At 38.8% G+C, this 25,706-nt stretch overlaps 1 protein-coding gene across 6 annotated transcripts; it reads left to right on the top strand.

Annotated features, from left to right (window-relative positions):
* LOC107717674 (target of Nesh-SH3-like) lies at positions 1–25,325 on the top strand. Of its 6 annotated transcripts, none has more exons than XM_016524507.1 (22): positions 1–210; positions 6,340–6,519; positions 9,014–9,082; positions 9,272–9,404; positions 10,151–10,332; positions 10,411–10,463; positions 11,112–11,148; positions 11,947–12,024; positions 12,232–12,306; positions 13,861–14,061; positions 15,513–15,683; positions 16,471–16,536; positions 18,887–18,955; positions 19,155–19,262; positions 19,379–19,468; positions 19,591–19,800; positions 20,718–20,823; positions 21,420–21,499; positions 22,767–22,796; positions 23,426–23,584; positions 23,677–23,799; positions 24,238–25,325. In XM_016524507.1, exons 1-22 carry the CDS (start codon positions 120–122, stop codon positions 24,351–24,353), a joined length of 2,427 nt encoding a protein of 808 aa, XP_016379993.1. In that variant the 5' UTR covers positions 1–119; the 3' UTR covers positions 24,354–25,325. The 6 variants fall into 6 exon arrangements, with proteins under 6 accessions (XP_016379993.1, XP_016379992.1, XP_016379995.1 ...); XM_016524506.1 differs by having other exon boundaries at positions 19,152–19,262; XM_016524509.1 differs by lacking the exon at positions 13,861–14,061 and having other exon boundaries at positions 19,152–19,262.
* Positions 25,326–25,706: the final 381 nt, after the last annotated feature.

The raw sequence follows: 25,706 nt of genomic DNA, 5'->3' as shown, positions 1-25,706 counted from the left end.
TCGCATTGTCTATCACTCAGCAGAGGCACACAGTGAGCTGAAGAAGTCCTGACCTGACACCAGCACCAGCAGAATAACCAGCAGCAGCAGTCTTTCCTTCTCGATTGGAGCAGAGCACCATGGCAGGCAGCACTGTCCTTCACTTGGGCTTCCTTCTGACGCTAGCAGGAATTCTCCTCCTTGCATGCAGCTCAGCACAAAGAGTCAGAGGCAAGTTCAGCACCACAGTGCCACATATTCACAGTGTTATGCCCTACAGCACGGGGCACTCATGTCTTTTGGTGATCACTGTGTTTTTTATGATACACCTGTTTGTGTTTCATAATATGATGCATTTCTGCAGTAGTTCTTGTAAAATTAGGATTGTAACTTGATGCTAAAAGATTTTTGTGGAGTTGCAGGTGTTGAGCTTTAACTAGGAGAAGGTTCCTTATGATTAACCTGTTGCATTTGCATTGCAAGATGCCCTGAACTGCCATTGGTTTTATTTTTCATTCACATTTAAGAACATGCAATGCATTTTGTACTTGCAGGTGCATTTGGGCGTGCATTGAGCAGATTATTAGGGGAATTATATGCAGTATGATTACAGTTGGGGGTGAAGCCAAACTCTGCAAAGGGGAAAAAAATGAAGCTGGAGCCTGAAGGGTGCTGGAAAAAGAGGCGCGTGCAATTTGTCTGCCATTGTCCAGAATCCAACTTCAGAAAGCAGCCAGGCACTTTGATTTTTTATCTTTGTCGGTTGCAAAATGACATTTAATTTTAATAAGCTAAAATTTGAAACAGTAGAGCGATAATGGTTACCTCATGGTGTGTGCAGCTGGCCAAAATCAATGTTTTTTGTGCATGTGTACGTGTGTGTATATATTCCATGATGGCACTTGATTGTGTGTGTTCTAGGGCTTGCTGAATGAATATATTGCACCTTAGCATCCTATTCATAGTGCATTTTGTGCATACCTACATATGCTCCAGCACCAGCCTCCTCAGTGCCAGAGGTGTATGTGCATATGTAGTGTGTATCGTTGCAAGATCTCTAGCTCCCCGCATCCCTGAGTGCTCAGATTAGCTACAGCATCAGTAATACAAGCTATCAGTTCACTATCAGCACTCGTTTATCAGCTATTTAAAACCCCCTCCGTCTCCGGAGGGGAGGAATGTCTGCGCTGGCTCAGTGCCCTGTCTCTTGTACCGAGCGTCATTCAGCACAGCTAGTCAATCAGCCCAGCAGCGCTCTGTTTATATTCCGTTGGCCAACTTCGTTTCCTTATGGATGTTGACTGGACAAAAAGACAGAGTTTAAATTACTGGGTGGGGCTGAGTTCAGCAAATGTGAAGACACATTGAAAATGAATAATCTCATCCCTGATGAAAAGAAATCTTGTCAGGCTTGTCTGATTTGCTGGTTTTAGAGTGGTTTTGGGCACTTTTCAGCTAGTTCCACTTACACAAAAGAGCTTAACATCAGCTTGGTCATGCTGGGAGACCAGCTATACCAAGTAAGACAAGCATGACCAGGCTGGGAGCTTCTAGACCATCTAAAACCAGTTAAAACCAGCAAACCCTCTTAGGCTGGTTTTAGATGAGGTTTTTTTCAGCATGGATTAACTTGATTGATAATTGAATTAAATTGAATTAAAAGGAAACAGCAGTCTGAGATGTCTGCATGTTCGCCCGGCTCAGACGTAGCTTCTACTTGTTACTGTACTTCAACTTGCTGCGGGGGCAAAGATGGCTTAACAAGTCATGTGCAGGCAGCTGTACTGTATAAGCAAGTGCTGGAGATTAACAATGCACCCTGGGAACCGAAGCCAAACACTATCAGGGGGAAAAACATTGAATTTTGAATGAGCATGTGCTTGGGAGTGGTGTAAGCAATCAAGGGTCGTCTATAAGCTACTAATACTGGTTGTGGTGATATCAAACTGTGTCTAAGTGAGCACCTCAGAAAAGTCAGAACAAGACAAAGAGGATGAAAGGATTTGGGGGGGTGAAGGGGAGAAGAGAGCAGCTGTTGAGTGCAGAGATCAGAACTGTTGTAAATGTGCCTGAAAGACGAATGATTTGCTGAAGTCTGGGAAAACAGTAGATTTACACTCCCTTCACACCCTCAGGTGATTTGCTTCTTCTGAAGTTTAGTGCCATTTTTTAAAATCAACTCCATGGATATTTGGGTCATGATTGTCCTGTAATATGGTGTGTAAGAACCTGGAGTTCTACATAAGGACCATATTTCTGGATTTTCCATGAAAAGTGCTGATTTAAAGGAAGAGTTCATCATTTACTCAACCTCATGGCGTTTCATTACTGTATGGCTTTCTTTCTTCTGCAAATTAAGATATTTTGAAGAATAAGAATACATTAAGGATAAATTAATAAATTACGATTGTATGCAGACAAAAAAAATTGTTTAACAAAAATGTTTGGACCCAGTTGTATGGAAGCCCGTTTCCGCCACTGAATAAAAAATAAAAAAAGGTTATTGTGACTTTTTATCTTACAATTCTGACTTTTTTTTCACAGAATTGTGAGATATAAACTCGCAATTGTGAATTATAAAGTCAGAATTGCGAGATATAAAGTCAGAATTGCAAGATATAAATAAACTCATCTGACTTTTTTTTCTCAGAATTGCGTGATATAAACTCACAATTGCCAGTTCTAAATTCAGAATTGCGAGATATAAAGTCACAATTGCGAGATAAAAACTTGCAATTCTGGCTTTTTTCTCGCAATTGCGAGTTTATATCTCGCAATTCAGACTTTTTTCTCAAAATTGTGAGTTTATATCTCGCAATTCTGACTTTATAACACGCAATTGCTTGGGGGACTGTTATGATCTCAGAATTGCGAGTTTATATCTCGCAATTCTGACTTTATAACACGCAAGTGTTCTGACTTTATAACACGCAAGAATTGTGAGTTTATATCTCGCAGTTCTGACTTTATTTCTCAGAATTGCGAGTTTATATCTCACAATTATGACTTTTTAACTCGCAATTGCGAGTTTATATCAAACAATTCTGAGAAAAAAAAGTCCGAATTGCGAGTTCGTATCACGCAATTATGAGAAAAAAAGTCCGAATTGTGAGATAAAAAGTCGCAATTACCTTTTTAATTTTTTATTCAGTGGCGGAAACGGGCTTCCATACAATTGACATTCATTGTTTAGACTAAAAAAAATACTTTTTTTATCTGTAAGTCATATAGATTTGGAGTACATGAGAATTTTAACTTTTTTGGTGAACTTACGGCTTATTTAAAGTTATGAACATGATGAAAAAACAACTGAAATAAGTTGTTTGATTTGATAAAAGGGAACTGATTTTAAATGCAGACTTGGCAAGTGCCTTGTGTAGCATGGCTTCAGTCCAGGAGGAATGCTATGAATCAAACTGACCCTTCTGAAAATCAGTGTGTTTGTAAATTATGTTTCAAGTGGAACAAGTGCCAGACGTCCGATAAAAACTGGACCGTATTCATGCACAAGCTAAAAACGAACCGTATCTGACAGAACACAGCTTGGGGCAGGGCTTTGGATGGGGGCTGATCAGTCTGAGTCTGGAAATCATTCAACATCAGCGCCAGGAAAGAGCATGCATGATTATGCTTGTCAGTGGTGTCAAATGAGATATACCTTCCCCCTTTGCTTCCCCTCTATATCTTTGCTATTTGCCCGCCCTCTGCATTTCTGGATTTTTAAGTTACAACATCAAATCTTTGGATTCAAAAACACAGGAAAGGATAGTTGATTCTATGGATTCATTTTCTTTTTCATCTATGTGCAATCCGATAATTTAGTGATAATTTTATTTACTTTGCAAAGTGAATTCCACAACGTGACTTGGCTAAAAACCTATTATTACTCGAGTTATTGGATCCTTTAGGGATAGGACATGTTTTTCTTTCTAAGTTGAAATGTAATATAAGATTTTGGCTTGTTGGCTTTTGTTTTCCCTTAAGAGAAAAACACTATTTTGTACACTATTGATGAACTTTGGAAGTATTTTTTCTTTGACATTGCATTAATTCACTTAGTGCTAATGGGCCTTTAGTGAGAAATTAGAACATGAATAATCTCATTTAGTTATTTACAATTGGGCACTTGCATAGTATAACAAATAAAATAATAAATTATTTAAAATCATAAATAAATAAAACCACCATATTTGACCAGCATGATTTCCCTAAAAAAATATGTTTGTGTTTTCCATTGTCCCTTGACCACAGAGGTCAAACCATTGTCCAGCCCTCCTCCACTGGAATGGTAAAACTCTTGTAACTGCAAAGTGGCTTTTTATGATACTTGTCAGATGTAAAACTATTAAATGTTGGGAATGGAAAAAATCCATCAGTTACAGCTTTTAAAGCATTTGTGGTGACAAGCTGGTGAGAACAGGTAAACCAATAACACCACTCTACCACAAGTGTCAAGCCTATCCATGACTCAGAACCTTGGCCCCAGTCTAAAGCTACATTGACATGGTTTAGGAATTGAAAAAGACACCTGAATGAATAGATGAAGAAACAAGACTGCGCTTGCCTGTTAATTACACTTAATCAAAGTGATACGGTACATTGTTGTAATGGTAGGGAACACCTAAAGTAGAGTTCATTTTCAAGTGCTTTTCACTGAGGAGTTTATTTTACAATGATCCCAGTGATTTAGTGGTTTGTATTTTTCTTCCCTTGTACAAATCCAGCAGCTTCCCTGACCACACACACTTCATCTTTTCTGTTTGTTTAACTGATTTCAAAAGATTAAGAAGAAGAGTTACTGAATTAGTCTGTCGGCTTTCCACGTCTATGCTTCAATGTAGGGTGATTTGAAAGGCGTCTCCATAGACAGTTCTGAAATGAAATTCTGTCATTATTTACTCACCTTTGTGTCTTTCCAGAACCCGCATGCTGCTATTTTTTCATCGAACACAAAAAGTAATAGCATACAATAAGAATATTCATGCAGCTCTTTTTCAAGCAATGTTCAAAGTGACCATTGACATCCAAAAACAACAGCTCCCCTCTGGTAAGCTGTTAACTCAAGAATCACTGCAACTGAATCAGTTGAGATGACCTCAAGAAGTGGATCAATGAATGAATAATTTTTTATCGAGTCTGGTCTTTTCAGTGCACTGGTTGTTCCAGTTCACAAGTCAGACTGAGTTGTTTGTGAATGATCTAGTTCATCCAAAGAATGGTCTCCAAAGAATTTGTCCACTGATCCAGTTTTTGCATTCAACTCATTGATTCAATGATCTGGTCACAGCAGTTCTTGAATTATCAGCTCACTAAAAGACTTGACTTTCTAATACAAAGCTGTGTGAGCATCTTCTATTGTGCTTTTAGGTGGTCAACGGGAACTGTTACTGTTTGGAAAAGATTTGCATGAAGATTTTTCAAAATATCAAATATTTTTTCTCCGAAGACATCAAATGATTTTAGCTTGGTGAGTATATAATGACAGAATTTTCTGGGGTGAACTTGACAGATAGGGGCGATGAGCTTTACCTGCCACGCTTGCAATTACTTATAAAGCTAAATACACACATCACTTTCCAACAGCCCAGACCAACCAGTTTAAATCAGTTTAAGGAGGACATTTCGTGGCCTCTTTAACTCAGCGTAATCGTTAAACAGTTCTGATTGATGGGGAAAAGGTGGAAGTGGAAAAATCTCCACTCAGCCTGGTGGTTTATTGGATTTAGAATGGGCCTGAAACTGACTCGAGACATTTTCCATGCTGCAAATTATCCAATGAAATGGCAGTGAAAGACGACGCTGGTATAAAAGGAGGTAATTTATAATGAATTGCTTGGCGCATGATTGAAAAGATAATGATCAGATCACTTTAAATGTGTGTCTGTGTCAAATTCCCGAAACCGTACAAAGCCTCAAAGGCTCATAATTCCTCTAAATGTAATGCTGCGTAACTAGTGTGTAATATTGGAGGTCCATATGCTACTGTGCTTTGAGGGAAGTGATGAGGAGCTCAACTGTGAAAGCCATTGTCCTTGATTTACCTCAACGATGATTTTCATGGCACACATTTTTGCGCTCCTCAAAAGAGTGCTCCTCCATTCCCCTTTGGCCTCATAAATCAATAAACCCCATAAATTCACAAACCCCATCCAACACATGGGAAACATAAAGTCTTACTCTTTACTCTTTATGTAATTAATCATTTATTCATTGCGGTGTTCTGAAAGTCACTCTTTTTGTGCAGTTCCTCTTTACTGCCATTGAATGTCAAACATAGAAGCAGAGAACGTTTGAAGAGCTGCAGCACTGTTTCTTAAGCCAATTAAAAGTATTTCAAACACTATATTTTCCTTTTCACAGTAAGAAGACAGAATATGAAGGTTCGAATCAACGCCACTGGGGATACGATAGTTCTGAAGTTCGTTCGACCCAACCCTGATGTCAAACTTGAAGGCTACATCTTAGGCTATGGTTCCAGCATGTTCTCCAAGCAGTTCATTCAACTTCCAGAAAACGGGGAACCCTATGAGACTGAGATTGGTAAGTTCGAGTTTAACCACAGGCAGCCGTTATTTCGCTTAAGAGCCCGAAGGAAGCCCACAAAACAATCACTAATGTTGTTTTGTGGGTTAGCACGGGAATGGAGGAGTAACCACAAACGCTGATTCCTTGACCCATCGAAACCACCGTCTTGATTTGCACACCTATGTTTGCGCCAACTCTTCCATTATTTGAAAACACAAACTGTAATTGAACCCCAAATGAATGCTATTTGTTAAAGGTTTGGTAACCACAGTATTTGTCATCACCAAAAAGACACACATCATGCTTGACAAGGTAAAAAGGTCACATATTACTCCCAGCAACACTAACCACATTTATTTTTTGTAAATAAAAATATTCTGTAAAATTACTTCCTGTTGTCCATTCATCATCACTCACTCAGGAGCTACAACCCCAAAGTTCACTCTAAGGAGGTTAAGGTCAGGTCATAGGTACCCTGAAGCTGTTTGTTTTTATAAAATGGGCCCATGCCAGGTGCTTCATTTTATTTCTGCAGGGATAACAGAGTGCAGTTGCTTGTGGATTTATTGGTACTACATTGGTTATTGGTCAATGTTAGAGATTATAAAAATTTAGTGTCGGCTGATATTGTATAGTTAATTGTTCATGCCCATGTCTCTTATTTTTACATTTTACACTGTTTACTGGTATTCAAAACTAACTTTTAAGTTAATTTAAAATAATAATATTTTAAAAACACTTTACAATGTAACTTTTAGCAAATCTCAAAATAAATGTCCATTTACATTATAATGCTGTGATGCCCAAGCTCACTTACATCAATTAAAACAGTGATTTTTGTTTTTAGTGTTTTATTTTAACTAAATTGGATAGAATTTTATCGGCTTATAGAAAATATACAGGCTATTTATCGGTTTATCGGCTATAACATGAAAATAATTATCAACTTTGCATAGAATTTTTATATTGACCATTTATCAGTGATCAGCCGTAACATAAAAATAAGTATTTGTTTTATGTAGAATCGGGCACTTATCGGTTAACAGCTGTTATGACATGACAATAATTATCGGTTCGTCTGTGTCAGAGTTTTAATAGCTAGAAAATGCAATTCTGGTCACTAGTGTTGACTGCAAATATCATTTAAGATTAAAGTGGACAAGGTCTCAACCTTCAAGTCAAGGCCTTTATAGTTCAGTTCAATGGAAAACACAGATGCAAGCATAAAAATAATTACACATTGACGCTTACACGCTTATCCAGAAGCTTGCAAACAAAGCATTGTTTGTTCCAAAAGGAAGGGCCTCTGAGTTTTTGGCTTCTTTACCTACGCAATTCAGTACAGGAAAACACAGTCACATCATTATTCAATATTGGCTGCAAGCTGAAGGATCATTTCACTTGAATTTACAGTGTGTGCTGAGATTTCAATATGATACACGTGCACAACAGATGGTCGAAAGGCGAAAACAGTTATTGGCGTCTTCCCAACTGGACATGCCACACGCACATACACTCATGAATGTCCAGATTATTGTGGACTTTGGTAATGACCCATTTTGTGTCAGTCTAATGGGCTTTTTTGTCTAAATGAGTTTTCCTGTGTACATATTCATAACTGTTAGAAAGGCATAAATAACAAACTTATCACCCCAACAAATCAAATTTTGGCAAATGTGCTGTTTAATTCTGTTACAGTGGAAACACGGATGTTTAGCAAACCTTTGTCATCACAGAGCTATAAACTGTGTGAAAAGCTTCACATTAAACAACTCAAGACATTTTACTAAAAAAAAAAAACAGAATTTTTCAGAATTGTGGGTCCGTAACAAATAAGTGTTCTTGATACAGAAAAGGCCATTAAAAAATCTAGCTAGAATCACACGTAATAAGTCATTAGGACAAACTTTTAACAAAATTTAACAAAATGTTAAATTTAATGACTCATGTGGTATAACAAACACAACTTGTTCTCCCTATTTTTAGTGTTTAAATATCTTAAATATATTTGTAATATATTTGTCAAAGTAAATTTTTTTTTTTTTCAACCTAAACTAACCTTGCCATGTCATAAAACAGTGGTTCCCAATCTTGGTCCTGGAGAACCCCCAACACTGCACGTTTTGTTGTCTCTCTTGTCTAACAGACACATCTGAGGTCTTGGAGTCTTTACTAATGAGCTGATTAAATGAATCTGGTGTGTAGAGAGACATCTAAAATATGCAGTGTTGGGGGTTCTCCAGGGCCAGGACTGGGAACCTCTGTCATAAAAGGTCAAATTATCTGATTTTATGAGACTTGTTGACATTGACGCAAAGTCATGGGAGTCTTCAGGGGTCAACCTTTTGTTGACGTGTGTTTTAGCCTTTACATATCTTTTCTTGTTTTTTGGTTATTTTCTTCATGTTCGTTGGAAGTTCATGAAAGGAACTTAAATTGAACCATGAAATTGCCCTTTTTTATGGGTTTGTTTGAACCCTTAAATAACTTGAGATGCTTGCTTTCACAGATGCTGAGCCCAAGTACCTGGTAGCTGTTCAACCCATCCCAACCAATGATGTGAAGAAGCACTGCACAGGTAGCATGCAAAATAGATTAAAAAAAAAAAAAAAGTATTAGCAATGGATTAAAAATTGAAATAGTCCATGACAGGGTATATTTAGTGGAAAATATGCAACAGATGTGCTATTGAACCACTGGGAACCTTTGAAGACCTTCAGTTAGCATTAGCTTCTGGTAACATTGAATAAATCTGGGCTTGAAACAGGTAAAGTGAACCTGGACAAACCTCTTCATCTGGTGATCGATTCTGTCACACCGACATCTGTGCTTCTGTCCTGGGGAACCTACTTAAAGACACCCTATGAAGGAAACATCATGAACGACTGCTTGGAGGATGGGTGAGTTACACACAGAACATCTGGATTTTACTTTTTCTTCCACCAACATGTTCCATATGAGTGCCCTAAATCCCAGAGGAAGACTTAATTTACTTCACTTCATATTTAGGGACCATTTAACCTAAAAAAACATGGGGAAAAAAGATAATTAAATATCATGGCACCCTTTCTCCAGCATTTAGGGGTCCCGTCCTCAGAAGCATTACAGTGCAGTGCAGGTTTTTATTCAATGTTCTCACTGCACTGACAGGAGACTGGATTTATGTCGCGTAACCGAGAGACCCATTCAATGAGTGCAATGTTTTTCTACACGGAGGGAAAAAAAGCGTGGGATATGGATCCCTGCCACTGCAGGTGTGGTGTGTGTCTACATGTTTAAATGCTTTTTGAGGATACGGCACTGTTGGGACGGAATGACATACTCTCAGCCTCCCTAACTCGCTCTGGTTTTCATATGCAGAAGTATATGAACTTTTTTTCTCTGTTAAGGGGAGACTTTTGGAAAGGCCATTGGAAATGTTGACCTGGACCAAAACAGTTGGGAGCTAAAGTCGAGTACCAATGCTCTTAATGCACCAAACATAAGCCCCACTGTTTAAAGCCTGACCATAGCTATGGTGATAGAAATCCAGTTTGTTAAAAATGTGGGACCTCATCATCATTTGATGCCAAAGCTAGGGTGTAGAAATGACTCTTGAGCTGTTTGCCTACTGGATACTTGAATAATCGATGTGTCTTTGAACCAGGCATTACACCATTCGCTATAGAGAAAGAAACAGGAAGTGGATCTACCAGACCTGCCCCACATCTGATACCGTAATCGACAACCTCAAGCCCAACACACCCTACGAATTTGGCGTCCGATCCAACAAAGACGACCGTAGTGGAATGTGGAGCAAACCAGTGATCCACAACACCAACATGGGAGGTAATAGAGACCCCAAACATCGATTCAAAGTTATTTTGGCTGAGGAACTGAAAGATGATCATACCATTTTGTTTTCAGACAAAAACATGCAGATAACCTACAAGCAAAACCGACCCATTGTCAAGACTGTGGTATGTAGTGTTGTCTCGTGAACTTGCTGTACTGTAGTATAGAGGACCCTCAACAGTTTAACAGGGAAAACCACATGCCATGCACAACTTTTAGTATTTCTCTGATGTTACCGTAATTTAATTCAAACCATGTTCACATTCTGAGACAAAAAGGTCTCATTTAGACTATTTAGAACTTAATATGTAACAAGTAACCAACAGGTAAGGCCATTAAGAAACCAGTTTAAACAAGTCTGGGGTGCCTGTCTAAGATGGTTTAAGATGGTTTAGCTGGTCTCCCACCATGCTTTGCCAGAGTTGCCTTTCCAAGTTTCTTGTCCGCCATGGTCTATTTTTGAACTGTCATGAAAACAAAGAAAATATGCCTGCGAGCAAACTCTTTCTCACATATTCTCAATCTCTTGAGTTAAGAATCCAGTTGTTGGCATATGTATGTGTGTAAAGGACTTTATTTTCTGAGTGGAGGCTGGAAATAATACATGCCTGTCAGGGCATTTCAGAAACACTTTAGACACGGTGGAGAGACTCTGATTACAGAGTTATTTTACATGATATGAAGACTGAAAGCTGTTCTGTGTTCTTTCACTCCACACTTCTTTTTTTTTAAAGAGGGAAGGAAAAAAAATGTGTGTAACCCTCTTTTTACAGGCTGGAACCCACAGCAGTCTGTTCCCACTTCAACCTGGTAAGACCATCAACTACTATTTTTTTAAGAATTGCCCCAAACGTAGTAAAGAAAACAAGAGAATTCTGTCATTTACTCACACTCATGTCATTTCAAACCCACATGACTTACTTCCTTCTGTAAATCAAAAATAATTTTGGACAAATCACACTGTTCTCTTCCATTCAGTTAAAGCATATGGTGACAAACTTTAAAAATGACAACTAAAAAAAATGTATCAAGACAAGTAGTTCTTGGCATTTGAAGAGCTCAGGTAGCTTTGTGTGAGGAGCTTAATGAAATGTAAAGGTGTCATTTCTGTGCTTCTAATGACAACAGTCTGCCATTGGTAGAACAAACAAATATCTCCGCCCCAAACTTACACAATTGGTTGAGGCAGTGTTGCTATGCTAGGCTGGTCGGAATCCTCAAATAAACAAAGAAATGTTTTGATAGCAGAACAGTGTTTACACTTTGGGAAACTGAACCTATAAATGACTTATAATTGTCTCTAGATATTAAGATAAAAAGGTTAAGCTATTTTTTAGGTACCTTTAGGGTGCTTTTGTCATTTTTCAATCATGACAGCCTTTTTTGTAGCTTGGCAAATCCTGGTCACTGTATGCTGCATGGTTACTTGTTTAAGTAAGTAAGAGTAAATCATCACAGTTTGATGATTTTTGGGTGAATGTTTTTTACTTTAATCTGTGTTTCGGTCCATGTGTAAAATGAGTCAAACTGCATTCATTGCTTTTTTTCTGTGGAGATCTGTTTGAAAGCATTTTATGTTGGTTTCTTCCTTCGCCATCTCCTTTCTAGCTGTGGTATACCACAACATAAGCCAGCCAGGACTTCCCAAAAACACAGGCATTAATGGAGGTCCCAAGACATCTTTTGGTAATTTTCCCTCTTACTCTCTCTGCACTCTTCTTTCATACAGGATTTGGATTTATTCCAGTCATTCGCTTTAAACTGGCATTTGAAGTCACAGTATAAAGACATTCAATACTTTCTCCCTCTCAAGAGCCTTGTTGGGGATGCCTGCTCACTTTTTCTCTCTCATTTTTTTCCCCATTTACGAAAACATTGCATTATTTCCCACAGCGCCACCAATGGGCCAGCAAGGAACTGTGGCTGCTCCAAGAGCCAATGAGCCAAAATGGCCTCAGCTTCCATTGGGTAACCGAGAGACGTTTTGTTTTAAATCACTCTGCTTATGAGCAGTCAGTTGGTAATCGCTTTGCTGGGTGTGGGTGGGTATTAAAGACATCCGCTGTTATGATTCGCTGCATGCTGGCATGCCTTGTAAGAACATTGAGTTAGAAAGTCCCAATCCTGCCGTGATGAGGATTCCTGACCAGTCGCCACCACAGTGAGGAGGAAGTGTGAGTGTAAGTTTTCCCAGGGTGCTGCACAGCGAAAGCCCCTCTGTGGTCACGCATGGTCACGCATTGGCGCAGTCTCTGTAGGCCTGCTCACACTCCACCCTTCAGCACCAGTCAGACTCTCTGTGTCCACCAATCAGCTCTATCCCTGTCACGCTCATCTCTGCCCATTCAGTCCCCTATCATTTCATCACCTGTCAATCACATCATAACTGTTATAAATGTTTGGTTTCCTCAGTCCCCCATCTGTTTTATTACTGTGGCCATAAACGGCACTCTATGTCTTTATTTCTGTCCTTCTTTCTCTTTGTCCCTCTGTGTCACTGTAAATCCTGTCAGTCATTATTCGAGTCAGATTCTGTAGAAATACTTTTTTTCATAGTTTCAGTCTAACCTCATCTTGTATTTCATCTTCTGAGCTTCAAAACCATCTCTTTTTCTTATCTCATCAACCCTTTCATTCAGAATTTTTGCATTTTGATCTGCTGGCCTTTGTTCAGTCTGCATGAAGTCACTGCATGCAGAGAAATAATCAGTCCCATGTTAGTTCTAGCAGGGAAAGGCAGAATTCTGGGAGTCCCACCTCCTTTCCTGTCTTCCTCTGTCTCTGAACTCTGGATAAGATAACAGTACAACACTCTGTGTTTTTCCACTTGGAGCCAAACTGATTATGAGACCAAAGTCATTAGGTTCATTCTCAACCCCCCTAACAAAACTGTCAAAACAAATACTCAACGTCGGTAACAGGCACTCAAGCATCCATACCATCAAGAGTCAATGGGATGGAACTGAGTAACTTTTACAGATGTGTTTAATATCATTGCAATGCAAACAACTACCAAACATTCTTAACACTCTTAAAAATAAAGATTATTGGCATTGATGGTTCCATGTATAACCTTTAAGATCCATGGAACCTTTCCATTCCACAAAAGATTTTTATAATGTCCTTCACACTAAGAAAAACATGGTTCTTTTAAGAACTGTTCACTGAAGGGGTCTTGGGAGAACCTTCCATGACATCACTGCAAACCCCAACCCCTGGATCCTTTATTTTTAGGAGTGTACAGTCCACCATGTTAGAAAACTTGCTCCAATCATAGCCTCAATAATCAGCCCTGCTGGAAAATCCAGTAAAAGCCAGTTTAAGGTGGTCCAAACTGCTGGTACAAGCTAGATGGATAATCAGTTGACCTACCACCTGGTGGGACCTCTGGTTGACCTGTTTTGAGCTGCTAGACCACTTTAGCTAAGCTGGTGTTCCATCTTCAACTGGTTGACCACCTTGAGGTGTAAGGACTTGGTTTTTCCAGCATGGAGAGCTCATCTGCTCCTTTCTCTTAAACAGATTCAGACAGCCATGTTAGAAATGACTCCTCTCAGCTGGTGGAGATCCTTCCCATCCTTCCCCAACTCCTATCCACTAAACCCTCCCATCCTTCAGTCACCCCTACCCCCTATTCCTTACCCAGCACTACCCGGACACCCCCACACGGACACTCTCAAACCAGTGCACCTAGTGCCACTCAGATGCCACATAGTTCCTCTGGTAATTCCTATGTTTCCTTCTTGTTCTTTTTTTTTTTAAGTTCTTTAAAAAATAATATTTTCAGGATCTGATGGTTGACAGGTAATGAGAAAATAACATATTGCTTCAGCGAGTAACTATTTACCACGCAGATACTTGGGTATTTTATTTTGGCGCTTGCTGTTCAACCTTTGGCTATGCGTTCTACCACCGCAAACTTAGACTAAACACCAGAATATCAGACTTCAAAGCTTTACTCAATTCATTCTCCACTTTTTGGGGTGGTTTTGGAGAAAAGTGATACGCAGGAAATTAATGGATGTTCAAACCGCATTTCAATCAAACAAAGTAATTTGGTAACCAGCCACAAACAGACATTATTTCACACTCCGGCTCAATGGATTACAGGAGGAGCTGTCTGTAGTCTATGTGAGAGAGACCGCCAGTAAAAACAGCAAGAACCGGTGACATCAGTTCACATAATCCTCTCATTTGTTTGCTCTGTCAGGCGAGCTATCACAACTGTCCCATCGGTGTATATCATGTCTGTGTTATTGTCTGAAATCACAGCTTTCCTGTATCCTCCCCTACACCATGTTTGGTCTTCACAGGAATGCACTGCTGCACTTTACTGCAATCATCAGCACATCAGATTTAGTCTTACTCCAGTCAGAACAGACATTATTTATTGTTAAATTCACACATCATCCAAGTTTTACTATAAACAGTAGATTTTCTGTTTCAAACCTTGGAAGCTGTCTACGTAGACAGTATTTTTTAGGCATCATAGGTGTTCCAAAATGTACAACATGATTATCGCATGCATCCAATGTGGGAAAGCCAATCCCATGATGCATTGCTATGTAAGTTCAGTAATAAAATCCATTCAAGGCGACAAAAAAGTAGGAAAGTTATAGTTATATAATTATAAATTATAATTATAGATGTAATTCTTCCAGTACCAAAAAGTATCAATAAAAATGTGATTATAACTGAGCTAACATATGCAACCTTATACGATATGTCCAAGTGTTGTAAATGCTTGAAAATGTTGCGATGTTAGCTTAGCAACATGCTAACTCAAAACTATTGAAGTTGTAACTGTAAGCCGAGCCTCTTGTGTACTTTGCATGAGGAGCATTAAATTGAGTTGCTACCTAGAGAAAGTTTTTCAAATCAGTCACTTAAGAGGGTGATTTCAGTTAGGATGCTGCCTATGTAGGCACTTGTTCATTAAAAGGAGCTCTTACTCTACTTGTACTTTTAGTTCAATTTAGATATCGGATTTGTTACCCAAAACACGGCTAGCTAACTTTAACATCTCTCATCAGTCCACAGATGGCAAATCTTTTTAACACATAGCAGCCCTCACATGATTGTACAATACCTGCCTCAACATGCAGTACTTCCCAGAGTTGACAAGGCATAACCAAAGCTGCTGTTGTTGTTGTTGTTGTTATTTTTTAATATAGGTAAGAGCATCCGGAGAGACTCCATCTCTTCTCTTCCATCCAAACCCCTCGATTCAGTCTTAACAGTGACCACCAGGAACCAGACGTCACTGGGCAGATACCCTTTCTCTCTCCCTAATGGCATGAGACCTTCTTCCCCCAGGCTTGTTGACTCCTCCAGAAGATATGGGGGTAAAAGTTATTACTCTTACCCCTCTTACCCAAGTCTTTTTCTTTCTTTTATTCTTTTTCTTTTCTGCTTTTCTTTTTTATTATTAGTTTTATTTATTTATGTATTGGATAACTTGCCTCCTTCCTCCTGCACAAGTATTTTTGTCTCATTTTCAGCAAAAAAAGACAATTTTATTAAAAAGTCAATTCAATTAAAATCATAATTAGGTTTGTTTCAGGGGATATTTCTGAAATTTTAAACCTCACTAAATTTTGTTAAAATACTGTATGAAATCCAAGGTTATTTAAAATATATTATGCATATTATGATTTTTTTTCCCCATTAAGTATTTACTGCAAAGTATTTACTTTTTTTTTTACTGCAAATCAACAAAAAATACTTTAGAAAACAATTTTCCCCTTTTCTCCCCTGTCAGCTATTTATTCTTTCTTGTCAGCTACGTTATTTTGGTTGCAGTTCTCTTGGGGCAGTTTTTCTTCAAGAGCCAAATTTTCTCCTTTGCAACATGTGGTTTGTGTGCAAACCGGCCATCATACTCTGTCACACCTGACAGTTTTACTGTCAGTGAAGTATGTGCGATTTAGCCCGATGGGCACTCAGACCGCCAACATTTGTACTAATCTGATCTTGAAAGACTTCTCTTCCCCTCAGGTAGTTGAGCGGCCTATAACTCTTTATGTAAAACCTCAGTTGTCTTCAGCTGCTGTGCACCTCAGCAAAACAACAATATGATGCTACCTTAGTCTTCTTTTTCTCCATAACACCCACTCTTTTCCCCTTCAACAGCTAACGGTGAGCACCATAAGGGACTTTCTCTCCCCAAACCAGCCATATGGTCCAGAACAAGAATGGGTAAACAGAGCCAACTCGTCCTCTGTGTGTGTTAGCCATCATTAACCTGCAGAAAGTCTGTTTGTGACGCAGCCCATGTGCCCATGTTGGTGTCCTTCCCATCCATAATCTCCTGTAAACTTGTGTCTGTCCATCCATCCGTCCATTCATTCACCAGTCAACCCATTTGCTCGCAAATCTGCCATGTTGTCTTTGACGTTTGTTGTCGTTTTGCAAGCTTCTGCAGATCCCATGCTGCCGCGAGCTTTGTGGTGTAATTGTCAAAGCTTTTCCCCAGATTGGTTTCTTTAATTTCTAAACCATCATGGTGCTGTAGGACATTTATTTTCAAGAGAAAAACATGTCTTTTGAAGGACACAGAAACCCACGGCAATGTCCTAAACTGTCTCGTAACATTCTGTGGCTCTTTTATTTGTGCATTTCAGCAATAATGTTTGAAACTTCTGCGGAGGACTGTAGCTGCTTCTGGTTAAAGTTCATTGTGTGCATGACGACTTGCATGCTTTATTGTAGTCACAAGCTTCCATGTGGTATGAGGTCTTTTTCAGTCTGCCATATTGTTTATCTGTGTAGCAGAAACAAAAACAGGCAGATTATAAAAGATTACAAAATTGTGGTATTTATCCATGAAATATTAATTTTCATTACTGTTATTTTCAACAAAGTTAACATGGCAAAAGATGTTGGAGGGAAGCTTACCAAGAATTGCTTTAGCATTACGAATGGAGTTTAACTAAAAGCAATTCCACAACAGAATTTGTTTAGTGCTCAAAAAATTATATATATATATATATATATAAACAGCACAAAAACTGCCACAAAATATGTACTGAACACAATCTGCATATCAGTTTTGATTAGTCTTGATTTTGGAGAACACAGCAGACTTCTGCAATCTGGTGTACTTTGTAAAGTGGCTCTCTAAATTTATAATAGGGTGTTTAATTACATTACACATCTGGATATTTGTCTGGTTTTACCACCATTCCCTATTATTTAATAATTTGATGAATTGCTGCTGACATGATCAGTAGAAAAGCTAAAAAACAATCACAGACAAAATAAGGTCTGGCACAGTTGATTGGCACATCTTATTACTTACAGCTTGTGCAAAAACAGTGGAATACAACAAAATTAGCACAAATTGTTGGCATGAATTATCTTCTACTGACCAAAAGTTCTAAGGAGATCATGGCTGATTGGTGGCTTTCATTGAAGTAAGGACCTACGGCAGATTTGTTTGACAGTGACTGCCTGAAATCATCTAACCACAACAGTTTTAGATCACCCAAAACATCGGGCATCACCACCAAAAATCTCAGCTAGCTCAATGGAAATGACTTTCCCTCTGCAAAAGTATGACATCTGTTGGTCCTTAGTTTTATTTTCAGCAAAGTATGGTTATTTCGCCACCCAGCTTTGCAGTGTTTACTCGTACCACACGGGGTTTAGGGAGCTGAGCTCCTTCTGATTGCCCTGTGATGAACTGAGGGTTTCACAACTGGTGCCTCGGATGTAAATTGAATCAGTTTTCCTGGGAAGAGTCCACATGCTCTAGCCTGTTTGCTTTTGGCTGGACTGCATTATGGCTTGAGAACTGAAGGCTTGAAAGGCAGTTGAAGTGCCAATGTTTAGACTTCAGCCATGCAATCAGAAAGAAAACAGGGAATTTTATTTAATTTGCCGTTAACTTCACAGGTGAGTTTGACCTCTCAATTTGCTACTCTCATTTAGCAAAGCATCCAAATTGCAGGTTCTTAAAAGTAAACAAGCATTATGCTCAATTTTATTATTTAGAGTATCAGATACTCCAATTTCCATAGAATAGGAGAAAGATTTGAAAAGCCCTATTTTCATTTTAGGAGATTTTATGTTTGACCACATTGTGTTTCAGAATGAGGGCATTTCATCTTGTGTTCCATATTTTGAATTCATATATTTTGAGTTGACAACTTTCTGCTGTTGGAGTTTGGTATATTATATGATTGTTAGATATTTGACTCTATAACAGAAATGGTTCCTTGAAAACAGGTGTTTTCAAGGGACACATTTTAGGTGTTTCACTAAAATGTGAAAGTCGTTCAACCAAATTGAGGGTGGTAGTGATGTATTCCACTGTTTTTCATAAAATCATAAGTTAAGAGAACATGATGAAGATGTGTGAATATTATGATAATGTGTGGTGATTAGAGGGAAGGGCTACTTTTGACCTGATCTAGAGCTTTTGGTGCCGTTTTCATCTTACCGTGTGCTTGTTAGTTCATAGTGGAAACAGATGAAGGAAATGGGAGAGTACGATATCTGAATTTGGCAGGATTTTACTTCATGACTTTTGCTTCCATCATTACAGGTTCTCCAGCTGCACGCATTCCTAATCCAGCAAAAAAGTCTAATTTTGTTAGCAAACCTGGAGGAATAGGTGGGTAAAATGTCAATTAAACTTAAAAGACAAACTACTTTAGTCTAGCTCATGGAACCCCATAATCTGCTAAATTAAAACCACACAAATGTGAATCAAAAATGTCTTTTGACATTATTTTCTGCCATTTAACACTAAATGGCTTGGTAAGATGCTATGTTTAAAACATTGTGTATTCACTTGTTTATGTTAAAAGCAGACAAGTTAACAAGCCTGAGTCACAAAGCTTCCATCTTGAAACACAACCTGCCACCTGTTACAGCAAAACCATCCAAACCAAAGACAACATCTTCTCCTACAGTGACAGGTTTGTCTTCATGGGATGTTTTATACTATCATCTTCAATGTTCTGCTGAAGGTTAAACATCTTTTGAGTACATGGTGTATAAATATAGTTGACACTGTTAATGTTTGGTGTCCTAGCACCCCGATTTGAGACATGGGAGAACTCTTCAGTATTCAGCTCTGCTCCTGCTTCTAAAGTTGATGCCATGGGCAAAGAACGCTACATTGGTAATGAGACTTTCTTAACTACTGTAGCCATGCATGCCAAATACTCTCAATGATGCAAATGTGAATTTCAGAGCCAAAGCAAAGAATAATCTGAATTTAAACACAAATGTGTTGTTGTCCAGCTCCACATGTGGTCTACAAGACAGATAAGAAGCCAGACGAACCCTGCTCCATCACCACCTCTCTGAGTTACTTCCCTGAGGAGGAGGCTGGAGAGCAAAATGTCACCAACCCTCCAAGAACACCCCCATCCAACCTTACTGTTGTAACCGTGGAAGGATGCCCCTCCTTCATTATTCTTGATTGGGAGAAAACAGATAATGAGACGACAGGTAGGATTAAGGGATGGATCGTCAAAGAAAAAGCATGGTCTAATGTCTATTGGTTTATACCCATTTGTATCTAAGAAATATAATGTGTAATATATTGTGGTGTTAAAATGAATTTAAACCTTGCCTTTGATGAATCAAAGTTGAAGTTTAGGATATGATATGACTCAAACACTAACCCTTGACTTTAATCAAACACTAACATAACATTCTTTGATCAGTCAAATACTACCCCTTGACTTTAATTCATCCAACACTTACCCTCTAATTTGATTGGTCAGCTTTGATCAGTCAAACAATAATCTTTGATTTATTTGCTCAAAAACCAGCCCTCTATTTTGATCAATCAAACAGTCACTCTCTACTTTGAGTCACTCAAATACTAACTCTCAACTTTCAATCAGTCAAACACCAACTCTTTACTTTGTTCGATCAAACACTAACCTTCTACATTGAATCAGTAAAACACTCATTCTCAACATTGATCGGACAAATGCTACTTCGAGTTACTCAAACACTCTCGATTTTGATTGTTCAAACACCAACTCTTTACTTTGATCGATCAAACACTTACCATCTACTCTAAATCAAACACTAACTCTCAATTTCAGCCAGACAAACACTAACCCTCTACTTTGAATAATCAAACACTAATCTTCTACACTGAGTCAGTAAAACACTAATTCTCAACTTTGATCGGTCAAACACTAACCCTCTAATTTGACTGGTCAACTTTGATCAGTCAAACACTACTTTTGGTTACCCCCCAACTTTTATGAGTATAACCCTGAAATCTGAGTCAGTCAAACACTCTCCATGTTAACCCTCAACTTTGATTGGTCAACTTTGATCAGTCAATACTAACCCTCAACTTTGATCAATCCCTAATCCATTTCCTTTTCATTTGTCTTTTTTCGCAGAATATGAGGTTATCTCAACTACTAAAGGTCCTGATGGTGAACAGGTTTCCATTCTGACCACCAACCAGACTCATACAGCTGTGGAGAACCTCAAACCAGAGAGCAGGTACAGTCTCAATGCAGAACTCCAACCTCTCTATTTAAGGCACCCTGCTGAATTTGATAGATGTATTTTAGTTGATGTGGGTGTCAAATACCAGGGGTGTTAGGACTTACATGCATCCTGAGGTCTGGACAAGGTGTTGGACGTGTGCTCTGTGGTCTGGCTGTAAGGGAGCAGCCACGCTTGCTAGCTTTTTAATGAGGCTGAATATAGGCTCAAGATCTGGTGACACAATATAAACCAGTGCTTGTTATGGACTGCATCTCGAGGCATGTGGGCCTTGGTAATGTCTCTACATCACACATGGAGGATCCATTAAAAGGGGGCCACAGACTTTGAGTCTTCAGACTCTGCAGAATAAATATATCAAGTGTCAGGGCTCAGAAGACAGGAAATAAGAACCTCATTTTGCTTGGAATTTGACAACAACCCACCAGGTTTCCAATACAGAAATCCTTTTTTAATCATTTTAAATTAAGCAGACTGCCTGCTGTGTCAGGCGTATAACATTAGATGTGAAATGGAATATATCTAATGGTTTTATGTGGATCAAAGCAGAAACGTAATGCTCCATCACCTGTCTTTGTCTTACCTTACAGTTATGAATTCAAGGTGAAGCCCAAGAATGAACTCGGTGAAGGGCCGCCCAGCGAACCAGTTACCTTCAACACAGAGTCTGGTAATGCATTTTCTTTTCTTTTTTCTTTTAGAATTACTTCTTAATATATATATATATATTAAGAAAACTTTTTTACTGCAAAACATTAGTCCCCCAAATAAAAGTTATATGGTGCGATGCACTGTACATTGTTCAAGGTGTAAGGAAAATGCTTTTTTTTCCCTTGATGGTTGCATTTGAGTCATTCAATTTTTACATTTCTTAAAATGGTATAAAAGCTTTTTAAACAAATCCATGACTACATGTAAAAGTACATTTTTTGGCACATTAGTTTAAACTAGAAAAATAATTGAATCTTGAACTTATCTTGTCATAAGCATACTTAAAAATATATGCCATTTTAATGTGGAAGAGATGTCCTGGAGCTATCAGAATGTTTGTTTATTTCAGCCATAGTTTAACCATGAGTCATTCTCATATCCCAACTAAATCCCAGTATTAACATAAAATATGTGTTTAAAGTCATACATTAGGCATAAAATGCAAATATCCCCTGGGAAAGCACTGCAAATTGTTTTGCCATGGGTTTGCATGCTGTCTGTGCAAGTCAGCCAATATTTGTGGCCTCTCCTTTATCTCTTAGAGATATATGTAATGAGTTGTTTGTCGTTAACATAATGACTCCAGCATGTCCCTGTACTGTTGTAACGTTTGGCCCTATCACTGCCTGTAGATGAACCCCTGGAGTGCTGTCACACAGCCAACCTTTCCCTGTCTTACAAGCTCACTAACAACATATCATAAAAAAGGAATAAATAAAGAGCCATATCATCTACATGTTTTATGGGAGGGGGCTTTAGTTTTAAACCTCGTCTGGCCTGCATAAAGAAAGACACTAGCAACAGAATGGAAAGCAGGGCAAAGGCAACTAGGAAGGAAAGAGAGTCCATATGTGCGATGACGGGAAAGAAATAGAGGAAAACTGAATGATGAGATTTTACCGCCAAAGCCCCTGAGGCTCAGTCTCTCCCCTATAGCTTTGGCAGATCCGGCAAGTTAGTTCATGCCAGCTGATCTCTCTTCATAAGGGAGATTCAAAATCCGCTGGAAAAGCACAGTATTTTCTGCTTGTTGGAATTTATTGTACTTTTTTTTTTGCTTAAGGCACTCTGCCCACCCACGGATAGCCAATGCAGAGTTGGCCGATTTGTCTCAGTAACTTTCCTACAGTCTACAGATCATTTTGATTGTCTCTACGACCAGGTGGCTCTAAAACAAAACCATAATTTCTGATTTCTCCTCATTCTCATCCTGTTTTCCCTTGCAGCGGATCCGCGGGTAAGCGAGAACGTCTCAGGTACGTGTTTCTTCTTTGCACCCTATTTCTCTCAGGTGACAAATTCCTATCTGTTGAATAAATGGATAATGTAACAAGCAGTCCTAGTAGAGGAAAGTAAGAAAAAGAATGGGTAAAGGAGCTGTGGAGACTTCCTATGAGTTCACTTCTTTCATACCAAGTTCTCAGCCAGACAAAACATTTACCCAAGAGTGGCAAATGGATATCACCATCCTCCTCCATCCTTGCTCTCAAATAAGGGCCTCGGTACTTTCTTGCATTCATTGAGCTGCAAGAATGGGCCAGTTTGATATCCATCGCCCCTCGATTTCTTCCTGTGTATTGTCTATTCCAGCCGAAATTGACAGAGTAATGGAACAATGGATATAGAGGGCGAAGTTAGCCAATAGTAAGACAAGCTTATGACAGAAGCCAATGGAAACAGAGACTAATGGAGCAGCCCCTCAGCTCTTAATGTCCAGCATGCCTTTGCGAACACGTGTATAAACAAAAATGGGGTCTGTACTCCAGTAATCTTTTCAGACAACCACTGAAAGAAACTATGTTTTGCACAGTCTGTGCCAGAACATAATATCTGGCCTTGTCAGTTCATAAAATAACATCTTGGGGTTTCTCGGCATGCCATTCAGGTAAAGATGCCATTTGGACCCAGTTCCCCTTCAAAACAGACTCCTATTCCGAATGCAATGGGAAGCAGTATGTCAAGAGGACGTGGTACCGCAAATTTGTTGGCATCCAACTCTGCAACTCCCTCCGATACAAGATCTACCTGAGCGACTCCCTCAACGGTCAGTCTTTGGAAAACTGATCCATACCTTGGGTTCATTTTGTGCTAGAATAGATTACAAATTGGCAGCTCTTTTCTTCTTTGTCCCTTTAGGTAAATTCTACAATATTGGAGACCAGACGGGTCATGGTGAAGACCACTGCCAGTTTGTGGACTCATTCCTGGATGGAAGAACAGGCACTCAGCTTCCTGCAGACCAGCTACCTAACAGGCCAGGTATTTAAACTACAAGAAACCACAAATATGATGTTACTGTGCTTTTAGTTAAGACATTCAAATACAAGAAATTATATTATGTACTCACCTTTTTGCCATTCCAAACCCAGCATGAGAATCAGTTTACAAAACAATTCCAACTGATTAATTCTTAAGCCGCTTCTGAACTCAGCAAACCATGATCCATTTGCAGAAGTTAAGAGCTCACGAGAGAGGAAGATCATTATTCGGTTATTCACACAAATCTTATTGTATGATATATATATAAATCATATAAACCACCTTCATGAAGTGTTTGCCTTTGCATCCTTTTTGAAGCTTGAAATCTCCAGTTCCTATGTGGACTAATTGCATGGAAAAATGCAACCTGCCCATTTTTCAAAACTGTGTTGAAAGGAGTGAGTAAACGATTCTAATGCTTTTCTTGATGATTTTCAGGCTTCTACAGAGCAATGAGACAAGAGCCAGTCCACTTCGGCCAGATAGGTGGAAACTCCCATATCACCTACGTCGCATGGTACGAATGCGGTACGCCAATCCCAGGGAAGTGGTAGGACCGGAGCAAGTGTCCGCAAGGAACCCTAAAGAGTAACTCTCATTGGTTGGGGTTGGGGTTGGTGCCTGCTAAAGTCACTTGACAGGCTTTTTTACTGTTTCCCCCCCCACCAATGATGGTGAGTTCAGTCACTCCTCAGCCTACCGTCACCAAAGTTCATACCATGTATAATAGTGTACAGGATCAAAGAGTCAGGGAATACTTTTGAGTGCATTTGTGACATGTAATAGCAAAACAGTGCCTCATCTTGTTATTTATCATACAGTAACTAGAACAAAGTAATAATAATTTTAAAAAAAATAGTTCATTATGAGAAAAACACTTCAGATACATTGAAGTGATGAACATAACATAAAAAAAGAAAGGTAAAAATACTTGTTTAAATATTGGGAAGCTGGCTCCCTGAAACTATTTTGATATTTTGTGTAATATTATTTATCAAAGTTTGTGGTTTCTTCACTGGCTTTCTTCCAGTGAGAAAGGGCCAGGCTTTTATTAAGCGCTTTAAAGACTACCACCAGAGGCAGCTGTATTAGTTTAGGTCTCTGATATGTCAGATGATATGTATAGCTGGGACTCTTCGCTACATTGCTTTTACGAACACATTGTACTGGCTCAACAAGTCAGGTTACCCACACTAGAATAGACACAATGGACTCAAGACGACGACACGTCTATGTTTACAACGGGTTGGGATGAACATAATCATTGTCTTTACATGCGCACACACATCAACACACATGAAACATGCAAACTAACATTCATTTAGATGCTTTGTACCATGGCTATAGTCTTCCAATGTAAGTCCTGGTATGTTTGATGGTTCTAGATTGTAAGGACAACCTTACACTTGCAATTTGCACAGCACAAATATATTTATATGTATATGGAGAGAGTATTTTTTCAGGAAACCTTTGAGAAAATTAAAAATCCTTCCCCTCAAGCTTGTGAAACATGATACAAGTTTAAATAAAAAACAAAACACTTTTGTTGAGTGTTAACCCACTGAATACTTTCAAGGAGTCTTGAAGATCGTAATACTTCAAGGAGAGCTTATCTGGGTCCCATATTTTGTACAGTTTTGTCCCTGACAAGCCCTTGGCAGAGTTTCTCTGGCTTATCCGTATTTTCATGGAATTTGTTTGTAAGATGAAACTGTTGTTTGTTGTTGTTCTGGATTTGTTTTCTTCTGTATGTATTTTACAATAATAAAAACCAGAAGTTTTGTTTCTTTTTTAATCCTCTGTGTCCTGTCTTTGTCGTAGCACCATTTTTTTATGGATTTCGAGAGAATACAATGAAACGCAGTCTCTCAGGTGGGTCTGTTAACACTTGGAACTCTGGGAATTTG

The sequence above is a fragment of the Sinocyclocheilus rhinocerous genome, unplaced genomic scaffold, assembly GCF_001515625.1.
Source record: "Sinocyclocheilus rhinocerous isolate Xijiao unplaced genomic scaffold, SAMN03320098_v1.1 scaffold633, whole genome shotgun sequence".
Lineage (NCBI taxonomy): Eukaryota > Metazoa > Chordata > Actinopteri > Cypriniformes > Cyprinidae > Sinocyclocheilus > Sinocyclocheilus rhinocerous.
Note: the sequence above shows the minus strand (reverse complement) of the source record. Positions and strands in the feature narration are given on the sequence as shown.